The sequence below is a fragment of the Muntiacus reevesi genome, chromosome 2, assembly GCF_963930625.1.
Source record: "Muntiacus reevesi chromosome 2, mMunRee1.1, whole genome shotgun sequence".
Taxonomy (NCBI): Eukaryota; Metazoa; Chordata; class Mammalia; order Artiodactyla; family Cervidae; genus Muntiacus; species Muntiacus reevesi.
This window is the reverse complement of record NC_089250.1, coordinates 215,761,735-215,789,685: the sequence shown is the minus strand read 5'-3', so window position 1 is coordinate 215,789,685 and position 27,951 is coordinate 215,761,735. Positions and strand designations below refer to the sequence as shown.

General features: G+C 40.2%; 1 protein-coding gene and 1 pseudogene across 1 annotated transcript in view; one reads left to right on the top strand and one right to left on the bottom strand.

The window, feature by feature from the left end:
* Positions 1-4,444: 4,444 nt before the first annotated feature.
* GLG1 (golgi glycoprotein 1) overlaps positions 4,445-27,951 on the top strand; it is a 122,825-nt gene continuing 99,318 nt past the window's right edge. Inside the window, exon 1 of the mRNA XM_065924999.1 lies at positions 4,445-4,904. Coding sequence (XP_065781071.1) covers positions 4,449-4,904 — 456 coding nt within the window. The 5' untranslated portion in view covers positions 4,445-4,448. The remainder of the gene's footprint in view (positions 4,905-27,951) is intronic.
* LOC136158609 (large ribosomal subunit protein uL30 pseudogene) lies at positions 23,473-24,221 on the bottom strand (annotated as a pseudogene).

Genomic DNA, 27,951 nt, shown 5'->3' with positions numbered 1-27,951 from the left:
TTAATTCAGTTCTAGAATGTCCATTTGTATAAAATCCAATTTTTTATTGTAATTTTCTATTTTCACCCATTTTATCTTTTATCTTCTATAACATGCTAGTCACAGTTCTTTTAAAGTCTCCATCTGATGAGTCCAATATCTGAATCATGTTTTTGCTTTTTGTTTTTGGTTATTTAGTTCAGCTTTGTTTTGTTTTTAGCATGCCCTCATGATTTTTGATTCATTGTCAGATCACGCAGATTAAACATTATAGAAGCTCTGGATGGTATTAATCTTTCTCCAAACAGGTTAAGTTTTCTTCTTATAGTCGGAGCACTGGAGGGTCACCTTGGCCCCACTGCGGCATGTTTTAAGCTTTTTTAGAGGTGACTTGTTGTAGTTTTGCCTTTTCTTCTGGAGCAAGTTCTTACTCTGGGGTGTTGTCCTTTCTCCTGCAGCATGGCCTTTGTTTCTAGGGTGTAAACCTTCTGAGGCCTCAGTTAAAAGCTAAGGGTGATGCCCTGGTGGCTCAGACAGTAGAGTGTCTGCCTGAAATGCAAGAGACCTGGGTTTGATCCCTGGGTCAGGAAGATCCCCTGGAGAAGAAATGGAAACCCACTCCTGTAAAAAAAAAAAAAAAAAAAAAGCTAAGGGTGTTTACCATGACGCCTACACAATGGTAGGGTCCAAGCTCTAGCTTCTCTTTCCCCAGCACTCTGTGCATTTGTGCTGTGGGCTCAGTCATGTCTGACTCTTTGTGACCCCACCGACTAGCCTGCCAGACTCCTCTGATTTCCCAGGCAAGAACCCTGGAGTGGGTTGCCGTTTCTTTCTCCAGGGTATCTTCCCTACCCACGGATTGAACCCACATCTCTTACAGCTCCTGCACTGGCAAGCTGATTCTTTACTACTGTGCCAGGGATCGCGGTGCTGAAGTCTCTCTCAATTTACTGCTGTCTCAGGTACTGTTCTCTTCTGGGCTTGTTGGAGTCTGACTATGTGCATGTACAGCTTAGGAGTCAGCCACTCAAGAGAACTTTGTTCACAAAGTTTGGGCTCTTTCTCTTTGGTTTCCTTCTCTCTGATATTTTGACCCTTAAGTCCCAGCCACTGTGTAATTTTCAGTCCAATAAGATTACTGCTGTTTTCATAGGCTCAGTTCTTCTGAGCCACAATTTGGACAGTCCACTCAGAAAAAGAAATCTGGGCTGGAGTTCCACTATGTACTTCCCTTCTCTCAAAGACTGTAGTTCCCTCATTTCCTCACTACATTAGTTACTTGCTAACCCCTCAAAAGATACTTTATATATTTTATCTAGTTTTTATGGTTTTATTTCAGTGTAAATACATATTTGTATTTGTACTCATATTTGCGATATGAGTACAAATCCTCATATCAGAATCCTCCCCATTTTCATGTATATGTAGGGCCTGTGGGGCCTATATGATCTGGCCCTATATGATCCTTCTTCTAGCCCCCTCTTTCCTCATTTGAATGCAGCCACATAGGCCTTCATTTTGAATGCTTATTCCGCTGTCTCGAACTTGTCATTAACCTTTGCTTTTAGAACTCTTGTTATGGTTTAAATGTTTTTGTCCCCCCTAAATTCATATGTTAAAATCCTAATGCCCACTGTGATGATATTAGGGATGGAGGTGCTTAGATCATAAGAGTAGAACCCTCATGAATGAGATTAGTGTTCTTATAAAAGAGACCCACCCAGCTCCCAGTCCCTTCCACCATGTGAGGACACAGAAGTTGGCAGTTGGCAATCTAGAAGAGGGCCTTTGCCAGAACCTGACCATGCTGCTACCCTTATCTTAGATTTCTAGCCCCCAGAACTATGAGAAATATTTCCATTGTTTATAAACCACCCAGCGTGTGCTGTTTTGTTACAGAAGCCTGAACAGACTAAGACATCTTTAGATTCTGCCTTCCTTTTTTTTTAAAGAAATTTATGCCCCAATTCTCTTATAGCTCAATGATCATTAGTTGCCTTTATATAAAAGCTCCTCCCCCCATCATCCCATATGTTTTATTTTCGTCAAAACACTTATAGTATCTGAAATTGTCTTGATATTTGTTCACTGTCTTATTATCTCTAATATACACCAGTTCTTGAGCAATGTGTGGCATATTAATAAAATTCTCAACACATATCTATTGAATGAGTTATGGAAGTGAGGATCAAGAAACAAAGAGTACAGTACAGAGTAAAATAAATTCCTAGCTTGTGGTAGAGATAGTCTGTTTTTACTGAAACAGAGTCCAGGAGATCCAGGTTAGGTCAACCCTCTTCCCATTGGCTTATCATTTGTGCCTTTTGTAAAGTCTGACTTGCCTAACACAGCCTGAGCTGGCCAGGTTCCCTGATTTTGCTTCTTGGTCACTGTGATTTCAAGATAGGCACATATACTCCTCCCTATCTCCAGAGGCAATCTGTGGCCGGGTGCAGGGTTTCCTCTTGCAGGCTGTGAGACAGGGAACTGCTGGCTTCTCTTAGCAGATGGTCAGTTTCTTAAACTGGCTTAAAATAAACTCTCATTTGTTTGAGGACACGCAGACCCATCATTGAACAACAATGACTCTTATGCAGTGGTTAGGACTCAGCGCTTTCTCTGCTGAGGGCCCAGTTTCAATCCCTGGTTGGGGAACTAAGATACCACAAATGGCATGGCATGCCTCCCTCCCCACCCCCAACCCCCCCAAAAAAGTCATGACCCTTAGTGGCTTTTCAAGAACTTCAGGTCTCTAGCCTGCCTGAGAGTTACCTATGCCACTTATCTGTTAAGGAACATGTACATTTATCTCGTCTACCCTGGACTATCTTCGTCAATGTTCAAAGTTGGCCATAGCCTTAGGACCACATGGGGCTTCCCTCATAGCTCAGATGGTAAAGAATCTGTCTGTGATGCAGAACACCTGGGTTCAATCCCTGGGTCAGGAAGATCCCCTGGAGAAGGGAATGGCAACCCACTCCTATATTCTTGCCTGGAGAATTTCATGGAGAGGAGTTTGGTGGGCTACAGTCTATGGGATCGCAAAGAGTTGGACACAACTGAATGACTAACATTTAGGACCACATTATGGCAGTAGCTTGAAGAAATTTTGGTAGAAATGTCGGGGACATGCCCTCATTTCTAAAAATAGAGGCCTGTGTCAGCCACAGTGGGCAGTTGGTACCCCCAGAATATTCTTAGTTTCAGTGGTTCCTTATGGAGTCCATGAACCCCCACCCAATTTCTCAGGTTCTAGTTATGTGTTGTCTGGTCTTCACTGCCCATCTGTGGGTCAGGACAGCAGAAGCTGCATTTGTGAACATGGATGACCAGTGGGGATCACGTGTCCCAAGGTGCCCTCATTCCCCACCACGATGTATCGGCAGGGTGGGATAAAAGTGCACCGCACCAAGTGAGAGGCCAGGGGTTCCGGTTCCAGGCTGGCAAAGTTCATCCTGGGCAGGATATTTAACCCTGCTGTGCAGAACTGTTACCATCTCTGCTGTTCTTCAGCTGAGTGAGAACCCAACTCAGGCCTGATGCATGGCTCAAATGACACAATAGATGTGAAGATGCTTTGGGAAGGTATCATCTCTCCTGTGGAGAAGGAGGGAGACTAGTGAGAAGTGAAACAACCATTCCCACCTATAGTGCTGCTAAAGATGCTGCATGCAGGACAACAGGCCAATTACTGAGGCACAAACTCAACCTGAGACCTCAGCATGTTTTCCTATTTCCTCCTTGAAATGTGGGTTTAAAATTCTGGCTTAAAATCTGGCTCAGACACAAAGAGTTTCCTGGTTTATTCATAATATTGGCTGTAACTTTTTGAATCCCATATTGTGGGCCAGGCACTTTATTTCAAATCTTCACAATTATACTTTACATTAGAGTTCCTCCTCTGCCTTCTCAGACGAGGAGGCTCAGAGAACTTAGAAGATTTGTCTAGTCTGCCAAGAGCTAGAATAACGGGCTCTTTCTTCTGGAACCAGTGGTCCTATCCCTGATTCAGCGCTGCCTTCTTCTCTGGGTAAGAGAAGCTTCTGAGGCAGATGGAAGGAAGCAGGGAGAAGTGCAAGACGAGGTTCTTAGATACCGGAATACACCGTATTCGTGTAAGGCTCACCTCTACACATAAAGTTTTTTCTTTCAAGTCGTAGAACGGGTGACACACTCTACCGGCCATCTTGGTTGTGGCAATCCTAATCCTTTTTTTTTTTTTTCAATTTTTCGGTGACGGACAACCAAGGAAATCAGACAAAGCGGCCCTCCCCAGGGATCTGAAGGAGCGCCAGGGACGCCCAGGGTCCCCTCCCACCGGCCGAGGTCCGGGGCGCGGGCCCTCTGAGTGCGGCGGCTCGCGCTCGGCGCCCAGCGGTGGGAGGGGTTCGGAGGGGCCCCGCCCCGCCCCGCCCCCTCATTTAAATACGCGGTGCCGGCGGGCACGTCGAGCTCGCCGCGGATTCAAGATGGCGGCGTGTGGACGTGTACTGAGGATGTTCCGCTTGGCGGCGGCGCTACCGCTGCTGCTGCTCGCGGCGGCCGGCGAGCAGAAAATCCAGGGCCTGGGCGGCCACGGCCAGGGCCCGGGCCCGGGGAGCAACCTTCTTCCCCTCGGGGCGCAGCCGGGAGGCGGCGTGCTGCCGGGTCAGCTCCTGCTGCCTCAGTCATCTCAGTTGCAGCAGCAGCAGCAGCAGCAGCAGCCGCCGCCTCAGCAGCAGCAGCCGCTTCAGCAGCAGCAGCAGCCGCCGTTCCCCGCGGGCGGGTCTCCGGTCCGGCGGGGCGGAGCAGGGCCTGGCGGGGCTGGCGGGGGCTGGAAGCTGGCGGAGGAAGAGTCCTGCCGGGAGGACGTGAGCCGCGTGTGTCCCAAACACACCTGGAGCAACAACCTGGCGGTGCTGGAGTGCCTGCAGGACGTGCGAGAGGTGAGGTGCCGGGCGCCGGGCGCGCAGGCCTGGCCGCCGCGGACGCCGGGCGGCCTGGGCAGCCGCTGACGCCGCGGCAGCGCCTCTCGCTTTCTCTGCGCGGCCGCCCGCTCCCCGGCGCGCTCTGGGGAGGGGACCTCACCCCCAGCCCTCACTCGCTCCCGGGCGGGGGTCTGGGACGCCCACCCCGGCTCCCGGCGGCCGTCGGCCGAGGCCCAGAGCGGGTCTGTGTTTGCTCCGGTCTTTTGTGTGATGCTCTTAGCGCGGTGGCTCCGCGGTGAAGACCTGTGTAGGATTTTGCCACCCTTTTCGATTTGGGTAATTTGTAGCAGCTCTTTAAAACGTGAAAAATGGTTGGCGTACTTCAGCTGCTAAAGAATGCCCTGCTGTTTATTGGCAGTAGATAATGTTTGTTTAGACAGCTCGGGTTCTGTTCTGATGTGTATTGTAGTCTGCAGCCATATTTACTGTTTTTACCCTATTTTTCTGTAATTCAAAAATTCCTGTTATTTACCAGCTGCTGAGACTAATATATGCTTTTCTTTTTTTTTCTTCACGTCTTTTGGTCAATTTGTAATGAATCCCAAGTGTAAGCTGTTACTCCGAGTGATTTAGAGTCCCAAAACTTGAAAAGTTGAGGCAGCGTTTGAAGCTGGGCTGTGAGGTCTTTGCTTTTCTGATCTTTTTGCCTGTCTGATTGTACCTCTTAATGCCGTCTTGGTTTGATGTTCTTTGATGCCATTCAGTTTAGTAACACAGAATTCTTCTCCAGATTTAATGCTGCAGACGTTAAGTGCATTGTAGACAGTTATCAAAGTTTGGGAGCAGATCTCCTAGGGGCACTCCCCCCCACCCCCCAACGTTTGAGCATATAAAAGGCCCGTAAGTTGACAAGTAGAATGAAACCACTGCTTGATACAGTTTTATTTGGGAAATTGTTATCAGAATTGCTAAGATGTTCATGGTCACAGGAGGACCATTGGTTTGTAGAAAAAGAAAAAGGTTAGTCTTGGCAGTTCCCTACCCACCCCCCATTCCACTGTGATATTTGCTCTGGTAGTCCATACAGAGTAATTTACAGAGGAAAAGATATGCATGCTCAGGGGACAGAGAGAAAGGAAATTTCTAGAGCCACCAGAAATGTGGGGCTTTAGATGGCTCATCTACAATTTGAAAATTAGAAAAAGAATCCCTTGTTCTTTATTCTTCACCTACTCTAGTCAATAGAGCTGAGATTCTTAACTGTGTCAAGCTTCTTGAAATTTTCTGTTTGGCCATTGAGGATGTAAAATACATGCTGTTCTCTCAAACTAGGAACATAATGTTGAAGACCAAACATTTGGTGAGTATGTGGCAGAAACAGGATGTTATTAGGGAAAGTGGCCCTTTCTAGGAGTACATCTTTCTTGACATGTATTAGGGACATGTGGATTCTGTCACTCACAGGAGCAATCTTCCTCTGTCATACTTGTAGAAGTTTGTAGCAGTGTATATAATCCATAAATAACAGATTTGACCACTTTTGGAGTCTGTTTAGTTAGATACTGTATTTCTTGCATTACTTACTGTAAAAAACCTGGCCTGAAAACGTAGTTCCTGTAGTTCCACCTTTGAGTGTAAGACTCTCAGCAGGGTTATTGTTTTGGTAACTACATTTTCCTTCCTTTATGGGGATGTTATTTAAACTCTTTGAAGGTAGTTACTAGGTCCTGTATTTCCTTTGTAGCTTTCCAGAGTACCTAATTCAGTGCCTAGACTGAGTAAGTAGTGTTGACTGATTGAAGGTGATGTAAACTAATGAAGTCTGTTTTATGGAAGAAAAGATGTCATGTAAATTGAAGGAGGGGGCTTTTGGAGGGAAGGGTTTTTTCCAAATTTCCAGTTTAATTTTTCTCCTATTTTATATACATAAAAATTAAAAGAAGAGTACCACGAACAACTATGTATATTCTTTTAAGAGATGGAGCTAGTTTTAAACTACTTTTTTTCCCCTTTAAAGACAGCAAAAAGAAATTTTACTCCACTTAGAGAATTAGTTAGACCTAATTTATGCGTGTGAAAGCACATAAGAAAGTAAACTAGCTAGTCACGTTTGAAATGAAAGTATGGAACGAGTTTTTTATGTGCTTTTTGGTATGTAGGACTGTTTGATAGGAACGTAGACATTTGTGCTTCTTTATTGCTTTGGATACTTATTTGGGAGAAGATTGTTCTCTGTGTTCTTGCTGTTAGTATTTCGAAAATGCAAAGCATATGACTCTTTATATGGTAGTGTAGTAAACCACATTTTTATTTTGAAGCAGCATGGGTAAGGTTAAGTCTTCAAATATTTTAAGGTTCCCTTTAGTGTTCCAAGTTATGCATTAATGCGCTTACAGAATCTATTTGAAGGTGTTTATAGTTACCTTTAAATAATTTCAGTGGATACTTACAGTTTGTCTCATGTGTGGTATGCCAGCAAATTAAAAGTTTGTGTGTAATCTATAAGTTAAACAGCATATAGACTAAGATTAGTTCACACATTTTCTGTTTTTTTGGTTACTATTTTGAAGATACATGTTGTGAGGAATTTTTCTTTCTTTTTTTTAACCCTCTCAGATGAGTCATGCCTTTTAAAAGGTCAAGTATACCCAGTGGGCCTGCCATTACATAGTGGGTATATTAGCAGTAATGATGGAATAGTAGTCCTGGTTACGTGTGTGTCTCTGTATGTAGTTAGCAGTAGTTGTTGTCATAAGAACATATAACTAGTTCACATACATATACTTTCTAGTATAAGTCAAAAGGAAAAGCATACCCTGGGCTGTTCTGGCAGTTAGAGGAAAAGTAATACCAAAGGAAGAGAAGGTACTGTTGTCTGGCTTAGTGTTTGATAAAAAAAAGACATGCTTTATGTTGCGTGATTTTAAAATACTTTATATATTTTTGGCTGAAATGACAGAAGTTTCACATGGAGATTTTGATTCTTTAGAAGTTTATTAATGATGTGCATAGTTTTTCTTAGTTTTTGTTGTTGTTGTTAGATTTTTAAAAAAAGAAACAAAAACTTTCTAATACATGTACAGAAGTAGTAAGAATAGTTTGACGACTTCCTGCCCTGTACACATCACCCAGCTTAAACTGTCCCCACTTTGTTTTTAATCACAGGGGTTGGGAGAATGGCAACCAAGTTTTAAAGCAAGCATTTTAAAGCAAGTCCCAGACACTATGTCATTTCATTTATGAATACTTCAGTGTAAGTCTCTGATAAGGACTTAAAACAAGATAAAACCAGAACCTGATTGTTATTTTTTAGTATTTAGAAACATTATGGCGACTTCCCTGGCTGTCCAGTGGTTAAGACTCCCTACTGTTATTGCAGGGGCACAGGTTTGATTCTTGGCTTGAGAACTCTGCTGCACAGCTCAGCCAAAATAAAAGCATTATGAATATTTCTTCTGAATTTCTTGATACCTTATTTTGATATATCAGTTTCAGGTTATACATTTTTTACCACTTTGTATGCACAGAGTGAATGCTTTGTAAATATTCATTTAAGATGGACTGTAATATATATTGAAGAGGAATTACATTACAAACTGTAAACCTGCTTTGACTCATAGGTGAACAGTTTCTTATTCTATTCGTACTCATTCTCTTAACTTTATCCTAAGATAGTAGGCCACAGTATCTGTATTATTTATCCTGTGATGTGAATAGTGTTATCTTATTATCTTAGTTGAGAAGCAGACTCAGAGAGATGAAGTAACTTGTCCAGTGTTATATCCTGACCTAAGTGGTAAGGCTTGTATTCAGAAAGTTCTCTCTGACTTCAAAGATTGTACTCATTCTAATCCACCATGGATGATTGCAGCTAGGAAAATTAGTATATGGCTGTTGAGAATGCCAGGGGTTCATAAATGGACACAAAGTGAGAAGAGTAGCCTGGAATTAGAATTCTCTTTTCCTCACTACCAAGAACAGTTGGGTAACAGTAGCATCTTAGCATTGGAGTATTGTATAGATTTCTCAGGTAGACAGACCAACATCATTAGACAAAGATAATTTAATTACTAATCTGAGTCCATTACAAGAGTTTCTGCTTCATGAAAAGATTTGCAGATTCCATGTTACCTTAAGCACACTTTGTACAAGTATAATGGAAGAATTTAGATGCATTCCCCTACTATTTGTATTGAATCAATGGAACACCACGAAGAGTAAATTAGGACTAGAACTGGCACTGCTGTTAACTAATTGTAGGACTCTTTCTCGGTCCCATTCATGTAGCAACACTTTATGCTCTTTCTGTAGTGACTCATGCACCAGGCCCCTTCTCCTTCATCCCAGGTCCCTCCTCTAGGTTCTGGATGATTACTGCATCCAGTCATCGGATGGGAAAAGAGAAGATAAGAGGACTGCACTAGAGTTTTCCAAGCTTGGACTGGGCTTGGAAGTGTGTGTGTGCTCAGCAGTCGTGTCCGACTCTGCAACCCCTATAGACTGAAACCTACCAGGCTCCTTTGTCCGTGGGATTTCCCAGGCAAGAATACTGGGGTGGGTTGCTTTCTCTTCTCCAGAGGATCTTGCTGACCCAGGGATTGAACCCGTATCTCCTACATTGGCAGGCAAATTCTTTATCACTGAGCCGCCAGGGAGAGCCAGTCATTTTACCACTGAGTCTCAGTTTCCTCATGTGTACAATTTACAGTTTTCAAGACCCCTTTTATTTGATCTGTATTAGTTGTTTCCTGTGTATTCTGTCTGTATGTATTTTATAGTTTGTACAATTTATGTGTGTAGCATTTTGTTCATTCATGGGTGAAGATAGTGAAATGAATAGTACAAACAGCAATTAATCCAAACATTGTTTGACTTTAGGATATATTATGATTTTGTTTGGGCCAACATGGAATTGCCTCCTGTGCTGACTCTCAGTGGTTGGAAGCAGTCTATCCGCATAATCAAGGTGTTATTGATCTGTTATGCACTTACCATAGGGGAAGAGCACTAGTATTTTAAGATACCAGCATTGCTTACAATTGGTTTGATAAATGGGATTGTGATCAGGAAACAGTTGTATAAGAGAGTGTTCATCACTGCATGTTACACGGGCAGTGAATCCTTTAGGGCAATGAAAAGAGCACAGAACTAGGATTTAGACTTGGATGGAGACCAGCTCTGCTACTCTTGGCTTAAAAAATCATACCACCACTTTTTTTTACCCTTAAGTAGGGACAGTTAAGTAGTGATGGACAGGGCAAGAGGAGAGGATGAGATGTTTGGATGGCATCACTGACTTGATGCACATGAGTTTGAGCAAGCTCTGGAAGTTGGTGATGAACAGGGAAACCTGGCGTGCTGCAGTCCATGGGGTTGCAAAGAGTCGGACATGACTGAGCTGAACTGAGGGACAGTTTAACCCTGTTGTAAGTGAACATATACATGAGTTCCTTTTTTTTTTTTAACTTCCAATTTTATTTTATTTTTGGTCCCACCACATGGCTTGCAGGATCTCAGTTCCCCAACCAGTGGGAACTTGGGCCATGATAGTGAAAGCGCCAAATTCTAATCACTAGATCACCAGGGAACTCCCTACATGAATTTGAATTTGATGTGCTAGTTATATTTTTCTTTTTTTACATTAAACAAAATATGTGACCATTGAAGTAGGCAATATTAACACATACCACTTGAAATCATCTTGTTTACCGCCTGTGGTACATGCTTTAGAAGACTGGGTTATCACCTAAGATCCTTTCGGCTTTGGTACTCTGTGATTCTGTCATCTGTAGGACTATAAAACATAAGCAAGGAGGTCGTAAGCACAAGTGAAAAGGAAAGATGCTTGAGAAATTAAAGGACTGTACTGACTCAAGTAGAGAATTTGAGAATTTCTTGAGTTCAGATTATAAAGGGTCTTGCTTGCACCATTGTTCTTCAAGTAAAGCCCAGAAATGGGGTGTGTTTTTATCCCAACCTGAGGTAAAAATACTCCTGCAGATAATTGAGTTACTTGTAAAATCGCACTGTCACTTAGGCAATGAACTTTTTAAGAAGTCTCTTGATAAGAATGCTTTCCCGCAAATAGATGCTTAATAATTCATTGTTCTTTGGAAGAAAATAAAGAACAGTCCAAGAGATGAGATGGTTCATTCTCTTTGTACTTTTCTTCTAAGGTGTTCAAAACTAATTTCATCATCCCCCCAGAAAACTTCTCCTGCTTATATGAGAAATGTATTTTAAAGAGAAGCCATTAAGATGACTTGTATAATGTCGTGCAAAGTAATTTCTCTTCCTTCAGCAAACATTTATTGAATGCATACTATGTGCAACTCACTGTGCTTAGTGTTAAAGGTTACAAATGTCTGATAATAGCATTTATCGAGGGATTTTTGTTTGCCTTATTCTGAGGTACCGGATGTTTTCTAGGTGTTATGTATTTCATTTAATTTTATGAAAAATGTGTCATTAGTATTATTTTAATGATTACTATTTTTTTAAATGAGGGCGCTGCCTCGGGGCCAGTAAACAGTGGAATTAAGATCTGAAAGCAAGTCTTCTCCAACTGTAAAATGGCTCACACCCCTCCCCATCCCTGTGGCAGTCAGCATGGTAATCATGTGGCTACTGAGCAGTTGAAATAGGAGTAGTCTGAGTTGAGATGTGCTATAAGTGTAAAATACACATTTGATTTTGAAGACTTTGCACACATAGGAAAATAAACTGTTTCAGTTTTTGTTGGGGGACATGCTGCATGCCTTGGGGAATCCACACCCAGGATCAAACCCCGGCCCTCAGCAGTGAAAACGTGGAGTCCTGACCACTGGACCACCAGGGGAGTCTCATCTCTTTTTATATTGATTACGTGTTCACATGATAATACTCTGGATATATTGAGTTAAAAACATTAAAGCCAGTTTTACTTTTTAATTTTCAATGTGACTACTAGAAGACATAATATATGTGGCTCCATTATATTCCTGTTGGGCAGCACCAGTCTGGAAGAAGTAAAAGATATCTTTATTAAGACCATAATGCAAGTTATAAAGTAGTAAGTACCATAAGAGAAGAATAAATTAAATTCTATGAGCATATGGTAGAGAAAATGGTTGGGAGAATCCGTATAAAGCCCGTCAGTGCTCTCATTCTTAAATTGTTGTTCATATCATGAAATTCTTAATTTAGCCACCTTAAAATGTCTGCTGATCTGGTTAATGGATGAATGTCATCTTCCTCATGCTGAATTTATGAGTTGTCAGGGGTACAATAGCTCCTTCAGATTGAGAGGAGCTAAACCCATAAAACTGAAAGTCAGTAAGTGACTCATCTTTATTTGGTTGAGTTAGATATATTTAAAACTTAAAAAGAATCTCAAGTGATGGTCCTCAGAACTGTGCCAGTACTTACCCTTGTATCTGCATTAAAATAGAGTGTGGAGAACACGAAGTGTGGACTAGAATCTAAAAACAATGAATTAAGAGAACCAGGCATTTATTTTCACTCAGCTTTAATAATTTTACTGAAGTTAGAAAATTAGATCAACTGAATGGTGCTTACAGTAACCTATAAATTCTCCTGTTGGAGGATTGAATAACGTTATAACTCTATGTAGGGAGAGTCATAGTGAAAATGGGTACTGGATCTATATCCTTGTGAAATAGAACAAATTCTTTAAAACATTTTTGTGTTCCTTTAAAAATAAATAAAAAACATATGTGATGCATACTTTAAATCATAAGATAAACAGTGAAGTGAAATACGTGAGAGAAATTAACCAGGAGAATGTACGTATGTTATAAATCAGTTCGAATGCAGAATTACAAAAAAAAAGAAAAAGAAAAAATCATATTTAAAGAAAATGCTCTGATGTCTAGAAAGGTTTCGTTTGTAATTCAACTTAGAAAGTCACGCACAGAACTTCCACAGTTCCTACGCCAGCCAAATCAGCTCTGTAATGTGATAAACAGTACGAAGTGAATAAAAACTTTAAGAAGGGAAAAGGGGATGTAACGGAGAGTTTTAATCAGGCATAGAGTCCGCCATTTGTTAATTAATGGCCATCTACTGAGCAGACCTACTGCACATGAAATAATCTTTCAGGGTCCTTTCATCATGTGAAGCTCTTCATAGGAGAAGCTGTGGAATGAGTGGGAAAAGAGTGGGTCCTGGAACTACAGTCTGGATTCAAATCCTCGCTCACTTAATACCTAGTGTGACCTTGGACAGATTTCTCTTCAGCCTTCACTTTTCTTATCTGTAAAGTTGAGGTATAAAACCTATTTTCACAGGGTTATGATGAGAATGAAAAAAAAATTTAAATATTCATCAGATTGTACTTGCTCATCAGTGGTCCTTTGTTGTTGCAGATGACACCCTTCAAGATGTGGCTGTATGTTCACTGTCTTAAGAGAAATGTGAACTGTAATGTGCTGTACCTTTTATATAATCCATCCAAGACTTCTTTACAAAGGCTGTAGTTGAAGAGCAGTAAGGTCAAAAACTTTTATGGAGTCTTTACCAGGTATTTAAAATGTATACAATTTGAGGTTGTGGAGGTAAAGGAGTGAATTCCTTGAGTGAAGGAATTCAGTTCTACCAAGTGTTCTTTCATTTTCTAGGCCTAAATAATGCCAAAATTTGGGATATACTGCCCATCAAGACAAAGGCAATCTCTGTTCTCAGATGTGAGGGGGAAAAAAACATTCTATTCCTAAGACGGTACTACTTAAAACATCCTCTCTCTGTAGATTGGAATGACTAAATAGCTGTTTTATCAGCTGAGAAACAGAAGGAATTGATCCTTATCTTTTTGCCCTTTGTAAAACAAGATAAATATAAAAATTGCATAAATTTTCCTGAAAGTTGGCAACTTTTCAGAGGGAAAGTAAAATGGAAGGATTTATAAATTGCTAAGGTGGGAACATTCGCTGGCCTGTGAAACAGTCTATATTAAAGTATAAATACATAAGTTACTCATACGTTAAAAACAGCACAAGGTATTTTCAGTATGTAAGCCTTCTTTCTGATGTTATTAGGTAGTAGAGTTAGTTGTGAATAGTTTCAAAATAGCTAGAATTCCACAATCTCTTTTTAAAATTTATTTGCTAGATTAAGACGTGACTGACGTGTGTATAGATAAAAACGTTTAGTGTGTAGAATTGCTGGTTTTCTTTTTTAAATCATTATAAGAAGTTTCAAGAATTTATAGGATTGTCTATTGGTTTTCAACTTGGAAATATCATCTGATGCAGGAGAAATTAGCACTGAAAGCAGAAGTCAGGAGATGGGTATGGTTCCTTCCTCTTTAGGAAACAAATTTGGTCTCAGGTTGCTTCTCCGTTCTCCAGCTCTACTTCACACTAGCTCCCTCTGTGACATCCTACTGTTTGCTACCCCTCCTCTGCCAAGTAGTTCATGGCTTCCAGAGAGTACCAAGTTACAGCTGTTGAGTTTACAGGCTTTTCATGTAAATATTGTTTGTTGGCAAAGATTTTACATTCAGTGATTTGAGTAGTTTCAGCCCTAGACTGTTGCTCGTTATCTTTCTCTTTGCACATCCCACTGTCCCTCCCCACTACCAGCTCTCCTTTAAGCGTTGTTTTCTGGCTTGTTTTTACTAGCAGATTGAACCATAAGAATTACTAATGTTTGAGATCAAACCATCTGTTCTAAAGGAAATCAGTCCTGAATATTTATTGAAAGGACTGATGCTGAAGCTCCAATACTTTGGCCACCTGATGCAAAGAACTGACTCATTGGAAAAGACCCTGATGCTGGGAGGGATTGGGGGCAGGAGGAGAAGGGGACGACAGAGGATGAGATGGCTGGATGACATCACCGACTCGATGGACATGAGTTTGAGTGAACTCCAGGAGTTGGTGATGGACAGGGAGGCCTGGTGTGCTGTGATTCATGGGGTTGCAAAGGGTCGGACATGACTGAGTGACTGAACTGAACCAATCATATTTATAAAAAGCAGCTTCATATGGTTCAATCAGTTGTTAATCCTTGTTTAGATTTTGAGTAAATAGTAGCTGCTTCTGTGGCAGTATTCATTGTTTTTTTTTGTATCATCTTAAAGTGTTGTGTTAGTCAGTGGTGTCTGACTCTTTGTGACCCCATGGACTGCGGGCTGCCAGGCTCCTCAGTCCATGGGATTCTCCAGGCCAGAATACTGGAGTGGGTAGCCATTCCCTTCTCCAGGGGATCTTCCCAACCCAGGGATCAAACCAGGTCTCCTGCATTGCAGGCAGATTCTTTACCATCTGAGCCATCAGGGAAGTCCATCATCTTAATATCAAGAGCAAGGGGATATATATTAAAAGCAAGGGGATAGGAGAAATTTAGTCATTTTGGTGTAGGACTTTCATCTGAGGAATCTTCCTGAAATTGTTTTCCCCGGCTTCTCTTTTGGTTTATCTGCCCCTAAGGTTAAAAGAAGGGAACCAGTGTAGATTGTTTTATACTTTTACTTATTTATTTGTGAAATATTTATTGAACACTCACTATATGGGTTAACTAATAAATAGTATGATTTTTTTGGCATTTAGAAAAGGTGAGTTGAGAGTTTGTTTCTTAAAAAATAATGTGTTCTGAAAAACTTTTCTGACTTCTCTCACAATAGGGGAGATGTGGAACTAGGTATAAATGTCAGAGGACTCACCAAATACACTTGCTTTTAAAAAACGGAATTACTCTGAGTTAAATTGTGGTCTAACATTTAGTTTATGGAATGCTTGTAATCTCATTTGGAGCTCTTGATAATGGTATATAGTGGATAGGACAGATATCAGCCTTATTTTATAGGCAGAAACACCGCAAGAATCAGATGGGTTGTGATTTGCCCAAGTCATGTAAGTATTAAGATATGGAGCTTAGACTTCCGAACTCTTTTGAAGTTTTAAATTTTAAAATCCAAGTCTTTTAAAACTTAAAATCTGTTTTTTTTTGTTGTGTATTACCACAAAAATTATCATTGTTCTGATAATTTTCACATTTACCTAAATGATATGTTTTCATATTTTTAAAAGTATTTTTATAGCCCATTTTAATTTAAATATGCCAAGGAATATTTGAAAACATGCTATGTGCTTCTATCCCTCAAATCATTTTTCTGTTTCTCCTCTCCTGGGCACTCATCTTACATAGGTTAGAGTGGTTAAATTGCTTGCTGTCATCTCAGTCATGAGGCTCTGTTCCTCACTCTCCTCTCCCCACCAGCAGTGCGGTTGGTTCCCCCCCCCCCCCCCCCCGCCCCCGCCGCCGCCATCTTTCATTTTGCATTATTACTCTTGCTGTATTTTTTAGGTTTATAGATCTTCTGTGGTTTTCGGTCTGCTATTAATGCCAGCAGTCCAGTGTATCTTTTATTTTAGATACTCTAGTTTCATCTGTAGAAGTTTGATATAGATCTGATATATACCATTTCTGTCTTCCTTGTGTTCATATTTTCCTTTACGACCTTGAATGCTTTTTGTAACAGCTGTTTTAAGGTCCTTACCGGCTCATCCCATCACTGATGAATTTTTCTTCTGGTGCTCACATTTCTACGTCCTTGCCTGCGTGGTGTTTTTTCTTTTTCTTTTTTTGACTGGGTGTTGGTCATTGTGTATGTTACATCTCTGCTGCGTTTTGTTGAATTCCTGAGGAGTGTTGGCTCTTGTCTGGCACACAGGTTACATGCAGAGACTCTTTGAGACTTCTAAACTTTGTTGAGGCAAGTCCAGAGCAGCCTTTAGCCCAGGCCTAATTTGATCTGCTATGAGATGCGAACCTCCTCAGTTCCCCGGGTTGTGTGAGGGCTCTCCTTTCTGGCTGGTGGGAACGTGCTCCCTGCCCTGCGTGAGCTTCGAGAGTTCTCTGGCAGCTTGGCTTCTCAGTCTCGTTTCCCACTGCAGGCGCTTGGGATACAACTTGGCTCAAGAGGCCCCTCTGACGTTCTCCTCGGCTCTTTGTGCAGCCCCTGTCCATTACCCACTCTGTCTTGCAACGTTTGGCCACCTTGGAGCCTCTGCGCTTTGACTTCTCTGCTCATCAAGTACCCCGGAGCCTGCTTGGGTTCCCCTCCCTGTGCTGCCGTCTGGAAACCCCTTCTTGGCAGTAAGCTGGGTAACGGCCAGGCTCACGGTGTCTCCCTTCTCTCAGTCATTTTAGGCTTACGCTGCCTGTTGTCCCACAACTGAAATTTATTTCATATATTGTGCCCAGTTGTTAATTACTACGATGGCATTTTCTGTGATAATTAATCCTTCATGAGCTGGAGTAGAAATCACCATCCCTTGAGTTTTAACTTGTGACATCTCAAAGGGAAATTAGGAGAATTTGTTAGAAAAGGAGATTGAGAATTATTTATTAAAATTGCAAATGTATCTTTTGACAATTCTGCTTCTGAGAATTTATGCATAACAGTATGGTCAATGTGTAGGAGGTATTAAATTGAAGCTTTTTTTTTTTTCGTAATAGCAAACAATTGGAAGCAACGTAACACCCTTCAATAAAAGAGTGATTAATTAAATTACTGTGCATCTTTACAATGAACTATTGTATTGCTGTGGAAAAGAAGCTCCTTATATCACGTTTGGAAAGATCTCCAAGATCTGTTACTAAATTAGGGAAGTAAAGTTATTGCTTGGTATAGTATACTATCATTTTTGTAATCAAAGGGGAAAAATAAGATTAAAAGTATTTATCAGTATTTGCTTGTATTTGCATTAGAATGCTCCAGAAGGATACAGAAGAAATTAGGGCTAATGGAGGATAAAAATAGGTGGGAAACTTTCCATTATATTCTTTTATTTTTATTTATTCTTTATATTTTTAATTTATTTTTTGTCTATGTTATGTGATTTTCGGGATTTTAGTTCCACCACCAGGGATTGAACTCAGGCTCATGGCAGTGGAAGTGCCAAGTCCTAACTACTGGACCGCCAGGGAATTCCCTATATTTTTTATTTTTTAAAAAACATTTGAGCTATTATGTATATGTTACCTATTTAACTTTTATTTTTAATTAAGATAAAGATATATTTTTTCCATTACTCACGTTGACAAAACTACCTTAGATGAGAGTTCCACAGGTATAATTTCATTTTGTGTCAAGGTCAGCTTGTTTGTACCTGGGTTGAGCCAAACCTTTTACCAACTTAGAAGATAAAACATTTCCTTTATACATTGTTTAGGGCAAAACTAACTGCTATTATCCAAACCCCAAAACACAGTGACTTAACACAAGAGAGGTCATGAAGACTAGCTGCTGGCTGGTGATCTGGAGACCTGGTTCCTCCCCATTTGTGGTTGCATTTCCTGGGGCTGTGGGGCCTTCTGCCTTCAGGCAGACAAGAGAGTTAGGCGCCCTGGCCTGCTGCTTTTTTTTTTTTTAGACTCCTTATTACCCTTCCTTCTTGTAATTCACACACCATAGAATTCACCCTTTCCACAAAAGTTCTTAAAAGCCCTGGCCTCGTCAGCCTGGTGAAAAGTGCTCACGCGCAGCGCAGAGGGCTGGGCGAGGCGCTCCTGTGACAGTCCTCGGCCAGCCGGCGCGCTCTTCAGTTGTCTGGGCTGGTCAGGTCAGGTTCTTGTGCCAGCCTTGGGTTTGTCATTCCGGAGCAGTTCTGCTGCTTCCTGTTTTCTCTAGGAAAGGTGAAAGTTGTTGATGAACAGTCTGATTTCTCTTTGCTGTGTCTAAGTGTGTGGAAATACTTCCTTGTGATCGGTTTCTGGTGTTAACAGTCTCTTTGACTGAACTGTGGACGCAGTCTCAGCCTTGTGTGGTGACCCCACTTCCAGTTTTACCCTTGGTAACTGTCAGGACCTTGTGTCCTATGTGGTGGTAAGCCCCGAGCCCTGAGGTAATGGAGCAGTCTCCCCTCTTCCTTCCTTTGTTTCTGGCGTTCTGGTTTTTAATCCTCCCTCCCTCCTTTTCCTGGCACCTAGGGGATTCCTCTTTCTCTTGAGTTCATCTGTGCCTTTAAAAGAACTTCGTGTTTACTGTCAAAGACTTTTCAAGTTCTGAACATACATGTATTTCTAGAATCTGAAGTTCGTGACTTTTGAGGCAGCTCATTCTTTGGATAAATGACTTTGTTCAAAAGGGACCAGGAAATAGACTAACGTTTATTGGGCAACTGCTGTGTGCTTGTGTACATAATTTTACTTAATCACCACTGTTACTGTAAGAGGTGATTCAGTGTTAGCCCTCACTTTATTATGGAATAGTTCAAACATACAGAAAGCTTTTTTAAAAACTCCTACATTGATCACTCATATACCCACCCACTAAAATTTCACCATTAACATTTTACTATATTTGCTTTATCACATAAATGTTTTAAACATTTTCTGTAAGCTGTATGAAAAAATTATGTTTCACATCAGTTTTAATTCATAGCTTTTCTTGTGCTTAATAAAAACAAAACACTCTCCTACTGCCAGAACTTTAAAAAGAAAAGTCAAAAAATGAAAACTTGCATCTTAGTTAAAAGCAACTGTATTTATTTTGTATTAGTCTTCCCCCCCCCCCCCCAAAAGAGTTTGGGAAAGCCAGTGTCTTTCTGAAGGAGGTCTTCTCATTCTGCTTTGATGAGCCAGAATCCTTAGACTTTGCTTTTTTCCCCTCAGTTTCTAAAGATGTTATTTTCACAGTCATCTTTTTCTAGATATGGCCTTTCCGTTATTGTATCTGTTTATGTTACTGAAAAGGAATTCCAGGATTCAAGGTATACCTAGCCTGGAAAATTGAGCTTTCTCCTGAATGGCTGACCCTGTGACTTGTCATTGCAATGCAGATTGACAAGTGCTGGAACTTTTTGCTATTTTCCTGAGAGTTTAACAATGCCGTGTAATTGGTGGTTTATACATTATTTTGAGATAATAGTAGATTCACTCTTTAGATTAATTAGAACATACAAGTAGAGTGTAGCAGAAGTGCAGATTAAGGGTTCCTCGGAACTAGTATTGTCCATCATTCAAAATAGTTGTTTAGTAACTTAGTTATAATAATAATAGCCTGTATAGGATGTTGTTAACCTTTTGATATGTCTATGTTTAGTTTACTTTTCAAGAAATTCCAATATTTTGTTTCTCTATTGGATGATTTGGTGATGATTCTCTTGTGATGATAAATCAGTTCTGTAGGCATGCTAAAGTCTAGACATGGGTTTATTCTTGCTGTGCATTGCCTGTGCTTCCTGGACTCGGAAGATGGCTGGTGTCTTCCCCACCAGCAAATTGAAAACTTGCTGGGCAGGCACTTAACTTCCTCCTTTGAAATGGACTCTTGGTACCCAGTTCTGCGAGTTGTGCAGCCTAGTTTGGAAAGTTGGTGCTTGTTCAGGCTGATGCGAGGCTCCAGTCTCCTTAGCTGTGGAAGCTGAGCAGTGTGAGACTGCGGCTTGAGGTGGCGTGGATCTGAGCGCGCTTGAAGGAACGCTGCTGGTCTGGCTGTCCTGTGGGGTCAGCGGATTACCTGATGTTAGGTTAGTGTCCCAGGGAAGAGTTGTGGCTCCTTTATTCAAGGTTTAGTACAGTTTATGAACAAGTATTTAAACGTTGTTTTTAGATAATTTGAAAATATTCCCATTAACATGTGAATAGCTAGTTTGATATTTGTATGTAAAGTTGGATTAGATTTGATACTTTGGATTAGGCTTCATAGGCTGCTTTTTATGTTAATTAATAAACGTAGTAATAAAAACCGTCTGCTGTTAGGCACCTTCACCATTTAACTTCGCTTGAGGGCCTTGACCTTGTGTTTACTTTAAACCTTTATCCTGGGTGATTACTCAGTCCCATTTTTAAACAGGTTCTTTGTTTATACCACTGTGTCATTTTACAGCCTTTCTCCCTCATTTAGTTTTGAGCAAATTGCCTGATGTCTCTGGATATAATACTGGAGGTAAAACACAGAATAGTGGAGTCCTTGTTTAAATTCCTTTTGAAAAACCAAGTTGAAATCCTTTTTGAAAATTTGTGGTAAGGTGGGAGAGGGATAAATTACAAATTTGATGCTAACTGATACACACTACTGTATATAAAATAAACAGCAAGGAACTACTGTAAAGCACACGGAACTATATTTAGTGCCTTGTAGTAACCTCTCATGGAGAAGAATCTGAAAGATAAATGTATATAACTGAATCACTTTGCTCTATACCTGAAACATTGTAATCATCTGTACTTCAGTTTTAAAAGCTGTGGTAAAAGTCTTACTGTCTTTTCTTGAGTTTAGATGTGGTGTGAGGACAGGATTATTTTATAAAGTTGAAGGAGTGTTACTGCTAAGATTTTTTTTTTTTAATTGAATTTAATCATGAGCTGAGGTCCACTTAATTCTCTCTAAGCACTGTATTTAGCAAGACATTGTGATAGCCTTCCCTTTCCTCCAAGACTTGGGTCCCATTTACTTGTGGTTTTCTAGCAGTGAAGTACCTGTCTACCTATTTGTCCAACTGTCTGTACTTTTTCTTTCCTTTCCTTTTTTTAAAAAAAAAAAATTTATTTTTTAACTGAAGGATAATTGCTTTACAGAATTTTGTTGTTTTCTGTCAAATATCAACATTAATTAGCCATAGATATACATATGTTTTCTTTTTAAAATATTGATTTATTAATGACTTATTTGTGTAGGGTCTTAGTTGTGGCATGAAGGAACTTTAGTTGCAGCATGCAAACTCTTAGTTGTGGCGTGGGATCTGATTCCCTGACCAAGGATCAAACCAGGGCCCCTGCATTGGGAACGCAAAGTATTAGCCACTGGACCACTGGAGAAGTCCTTTCTTTTCCTTTTTAATGTTTTAAGAATAGTTTAAAAATAATTAGCAATTTGTGGGACTTCCTTGGTGTTCCAGTGGTTAAGAATCCGCCTTCCAGTGCAGGGGATGCCCATTTGATTCCTGGCCACAGAACTAGGATCCCACATGTCTCGAGCAACTAAGTCCTAGCGCAGCGACTACTGAGCCCACACTATCACAACTAGGGAAGCCTGCACCCGCAAGAAAGACCCAGTGCAGCCAAAAATAAATAATAATTTTAAAAATAATTAGCAATCTGTCGTTCCATAAGGCCAGGTATACTAAATTTTGTTTTCAGTTGTTATCACCTTTAAAAACCAAATATCCTGAACGTGTTGTTAGAAGGCATTAATTGGCATATGTATGAAGTATAAGATAAAATGTGAAATTATAATAACAGGGGCAAGCAGTCCTTAAAATTATTCTTAAAATTAAAAATGAAGTCTTTAGAGTGTTTCAGTTCAGTTCAGTCACACATTGATGTCTGACTCTTTGAGACCCCATGGTCTGCAGCATGCCAGGCTTCCCTGTCCATCACCAGTGTCCTTCGAGTCGGTGATGCCATCCAGCCATCTCATCCTCTGTCGTCCCCTTCTCCCCCTGCCTTCAATCTTTCCCAGCATCAGGGTCTTTTCCAGTGAGTCAGTTCTTCTCATCAGGTAGCTAAAGTATTAGAGCTTCAGCATCAGTCCTTCCAGTGAATATTCAGGACTGATTTCCTTTAAGATTTGCTGGTTTGATCACCTTGCAGTCCAAGGGACTCTCAAGAGTCTTCTCCAACATTTTTATCTTTTCACTATTGTTGTCAGATAGTCCTTGTAATGAATTGAATTTGATTCTGGTCAGTTGTAGCAGACAACATTTCTTCTCTATCCTCCTGAGAAAAAGGCTCACCTTTTTCTAAAGTCCTTTGCTTGATCAGTTCTTCCTTAGAAAGAAACCCATGTTTAGCTGGATCTAATACCTCAAAAGCATGAAGAAGGATATCTTCCAAAATTGGTCTGTATCTTTTTTCCAGTCATCACTAAAATAATGAAACATGACTTTGGTCATCACTGAAAGAAAATTTTCAAATTGAATGTAACCAGTGGGGATTCTTCTTGCATCTGTCCTCAGATTGGGTAGCTCTTCTTCACCAGGGGCAGCATCATAATGACTTGATAATTGTTCCGATCTCTCTGTACCTTCCCTGTGTTCCCGACTTGTTCAGTTTATGCTTTTTCTGATTCAGGGGTATTCTCATAATGCCGTTTTTCAGTTCAGGAAGTTCTTTGTATTGAAACATTCATAAAATTCTGCAGGCATGGGATTAAATTACTTAGAAGTGTTATAAGTTTTGAAAATAAAGAATCTTGAAAGTTTGTTAATATTTTGTTCTGTGTGACTTTTGCTATAAATGATGTGAATAATCTGTCTTGTACTTGCCATTAGAAAATCCAGTTTAAATAATTGGACCTAAATAAGAAGAGAAACTAAGGCACTTTCTTGTATTACATAACTATTTCATAACAATTTGAATATCATATCATAGCATATTATGGTTGACTTTTTTCTTATTTTTAGGTACATGTTTTGTAAATTTTATTTTGTGCAGAAATTATCCCTTGAAAAAGAAACTTGAAGTTTCTTAATGGGGTATATGATTTTAACACATTTTTCCTAATATTGAACCAGAGTTTATTTGTTATTTTAGTTGACTAAATTTATTTGCTGTAGTTTTATTTATTTATTTATTTGTTTTTTGTTTCAATTGTTTATTAATGGACCAGATTACAAAAATAATCCTAGTAGATACCTTAGTTCATCCTCCTAATAAGCCTGTTGATCTGGTCTTCCCTGTTGCCAGCATCTCCACCTTCTACAAAATGGGTGGTCTTTTTCTTCATTCCACCTCATGGAGAAGACAATTTAAAGGGCCACAGGAAGTTGTTTGCTTCTTTGAAACATTTTCCAACGGTATAGATCTCATGAATCAGATCCTCCATGCAGATGATTCCGTATTTCCCAAGAGATCGAGTAATCAATGCGTTGTCTGTCAGGGCAATTTGCTTTTTGTTGATTTTGCCATAACCATGCTTGTAGATCAATTCATTTACAGACTTAAGATTTGGGTACCCCCGTGGAATGTATGGCTTCACAATTCTCAGCATGTTAATTGATGCCTTGTTGAGCTTCACAAAGGTGCCATTGAAGATCTACCGGAAGTGAAGGAGCTGCAGCACCTTTCGTACCTTTGGGCTCACACCGTTGATACCTCTGATCCTGATGACAAATGCCAATTTGGGTTCCGCGGATACGTAGAAGTTGCCGCTTTTCCTGCCATCCTAGCCATTCGAATTTCAGTTCTATACATCTGCCTGTATTCCTTGTGGTAATGTTTAGCTTTTTCATAAATAAGCTTCCTCCTTGCCTTTCGAAGCATCTTTTGGGCAAACTTCTTTCTCAGGCGCTTGATCTTAAGCTCTGCGAAATTCTTTCGCTTTTTCTTAAGGATTTCTGGCACAGCAGGAATCTTCTTTTTCTTCTCTTCTGCACCCTCCATGGTTCCAGCCGGGAAAGAGGAAGTTGGTGCATGCGCGCTTGCTGTAGTTTTATTTTAAACTTCTAAATCTGTGAGCATTAGAATTTAAGGACAAATTTATAAAATGCAACTGCCTGAAGTTCTAATTGATAAGAATGTTACAAATAATAGTTCCTAAGAGTTTGTAAATGTATTGCCAAAAAACTTGGTTAATGTGTGGCATTTGTGATGCAACGAATAGTAACATTTTCAAGGTAATATTACTGGTGGAGGTCTGCAAGGAACTTAGAATGAAGAATTAGTCAGTGTTTTTCAGAGCCATGGCCAGCGAGAAGTTTGCCCTGAGCAACTTACTTATTTGTTCTTGGCATTTTGTACTCTTTAGTGAAATGTCTGCATTAGCTTAGATTTGTTTTTAAGGAAAGCAGGAAGTCATTGAAGATTCTTGGGTAGAGAATAAAATTGTTAAGGAAATTATTTTTGTGAATGTGGAGATAGCTCATTGAATAAGTTGTGTTTATCGTTAAACTGTGAACCATAGTGGACTAGTAGCAGTGGAGATAGCAATGGGATTGAAGGGAGACTCATTACTTAGGAGAAATTGGGAGTGCTTTTGTTCATTCATTTGCCAGATATTGGATAACTGTTATTTACTACATGTCTGAAATTTAATGGTAGGTGCTGGGAACGTGGGGATTATTATATAGCTCACCTCCCATTCCAGAAAGGCATGGTCCTTGTTCTCATGGGGCTTACCGTCTAGTGGAGGAGATAGCCGTTAAAGAATCACAAAATAAATGGAAAATTATAGGTACGATAAAAACCTTGAAAGAGAGCTATATGTACATTTTGCTAATCAGAGAATCTGGAAATATTTTCCTGAGAAAATGATGACTGAGCTGAAGGAACAGTAGAATTTAACCATGTGGAGAGAGGTTAGTCTTAACTGTTAGGCTCCCTCCAAAAGTACGTAATTCTTAGCTGGTGTTGAATTTGAAATGACAGCCAGACATTTGAAGCAATTTCCAGTAAGAGGGTGTAAATTTGGAAATAGATCTTGAGCTGAATCTAAATTTTAGTTACTCAGTTTAAAAAAGTTATGGTTGGAGGTATGAAAATGGTTGAGCTCTCTTAAAGAATGTATAAATAGAGTATGGTTCCAAGAACTGAACCCTGGGGAATGCTCACAATTGAGGGTTGGGAAAAGGCTTGTTGAGAGAATTAGAGGGAACAGAAGGAATGGTTGAGAGTTAAAAGGAGATTTAGAAGAGTTTTTAATTATGGAAGCCAAGGAGGAAAATTTTAGTTGTGGGAACCGAGGAAAGGGACATTCGAAAGGAGGTGGTAGTAGCCACTACGGTAAATAGAACACAGTGAAGATTTAATGACCAAGAAAAGAGCATTGGGTTTTTTGTAAAAAGAGATAGATTCTGTAGAACCCGGATTTTGGACTATCCGAAACTCTATTAGTCTATTTCAGAAGTTTGATAGTAACAGGTGAGAGTATCTGGAAGAGAGGGCATCTCAGTTAAATAAATATTTTTCAAGGTTAAGGAAATTCTTTTTAGTTTAAAGGCAAAGAGAAAGGAGCCAGTAGAAGGTGAAAGAGAGGAGATGCTGGCGAGGAAGAAGGTGACTATAAATGCTCATGAAGAAAGAAAGGAGGAGGAGAATAAAATCAATTTGGTGTTAGAAAACATGGTTTGTAACTTTTTGGAGAACTTAAAGGCTATAACTCTGAATTTCACAGAATTTGCCAGTTACCATGAAAGTTCCTCTTTTAGGTTTAACTTACGTCCCACAGAGTAAAGGTTATTTTGCTTTTCTTCCTTTTTCCTTCTGCAGAACTGTTTCCTTCTTAAATTAAATTTCAGTGAAAGTAGATAGAGATGTTATCCCTACTGTCCAAAATAATTATGTAGTCACTTACTGAATAGTCATCATGTTGTTTAGTATATTGCACGGTAGTTTTGAGGTGGAGCCAAACATCGGGGGCTTTGTGCCCCACAAATAATGTTTAGTAAACCTGAGTTGCCTGTAGGAAAGGAGACAAACAGTGGTATATATGCCATTCTGGAATAGATCCAGAACAGTTGGGAAAAACACCATAAGTAGCTACTGTAAAGAATTATACCTTTAAGAATACAAAACGTCAGGATCGCCACGAGTGAGCCTTCTCTGTTGCGCTAGCAGTGTCTCAGGACAGCGTGCAGCGCCAGAACCCCCTCAGGCTGTCACCCGACTGCGCGTCTGTGGTGGCCCCTGGCCCCTGAGTCTCCGGGCGTGTGCGCCTGCTCACAGCAGCACGGCTGTTGCAGACCCGCGAGCCCAGTGCCTCTTGGAGTGCTCAGTGAGTCCCGGATGAAGAAAGAAAGTAGCATTATATTGGCTATGAGTAATTAGAAACTTAATTGTTTTAAGCTTCTCTGTACTAATGCAAACAAGGAGTATCTGATTTTTATATTGTTTGTTTTCAACCTTGGCATCTACCAAACTGCTTGTTTTTTTTTTGTTGTACCAGCAATGTACAAATTCAAAAACAACCCCAAACTGTGCCATCCACTTTTTCCCAGTTTTTATTGTGGTAAAATATACATAACAGAATTTACCACTTAAAACATTTTTTTTAGATCTGCAGTTCAAAATGAATTAAGTATCTTCACACTGTGAAACCATCACCAGTGTCTGTCTCCAGAACTTTTCATCATCCCAGTGACACTGCAGCTGTTAAACACTGTCCACTCTGCCTCTCCTCAGCCCCTGCAACCACCATTCTGTTTTCTGTCTCTGAATTTGACTCCTCTGGTACCTCATATAAGTGGAGTCATACAGAATTTGCGGAGAAGGCAATGGCACCCCACTCCAGTGCTCTTGCCTGGAAAATCCCAGGGAGGGGAGCCTGGTGGGCTGCCGTCTATGGGGTCTCACAGAGTCAGACTTGACTGAAGCGACTTAGCAGCAGCAGCATACAGTATTTGTCCTTTTGTGTCTGGCCTATTTCACTTAGTGTTTTCAGGTTTCATTCATGTTGTAGCATGTGTCAAAATTGCCCTTTTTAAAGCTGAATAATATTTGATTGTATGTCCAGACGATATTTTATTTATCCTTTCAGCCATCAATCAACTTGAATTGCTTCCACCTTTTGGCTCTTGTGAATAATGCTGCAATGAACATAGGTTTACAAGTATCTGAGACTCTGTTTTCAGTTCTTTTGGCTTAGAATTGCTGGATCGTATGATAATTCTGTTTTTAATTTTTTGAGGTATGGCCATACTATTTTCTGCAGCAGCTGCCACCAGTTTACATTCCCATCAGCAGTGGACAAAGTTCTAGTTTGTTCACATCTTCTCCAACACTTGTTCGTGTACTTAGTTTATTACATTATTATTTTGGCCACATCTCAGATCTTGTGGGATCCTGGTTCCTCCACCAGGCTTGTACGTGGGCCGCAGCAGTGAAAGTGTGAGTCCTAACCACTGGATCACCAGAGACTTTCCTATTTTTTAATTTTTAAAATTATACATAAATATATATATATATATGTGTGTATATGTATATATATATATATATTTTTTTTTTTTTTGCCATGCCGTGCAGCATGTGGGGTCTTAGTTCCCTGACCAGGTGTTGAACCCACATTCTCTGCATTGTAAGTATGGAGTCTTAACCACTGAACCTCCAGGGAAGTCCTAAAAATAATATTCTAATGGATGTGAAGTGATATTGTGCTTTTGATTTACATTTCCCTGATTTT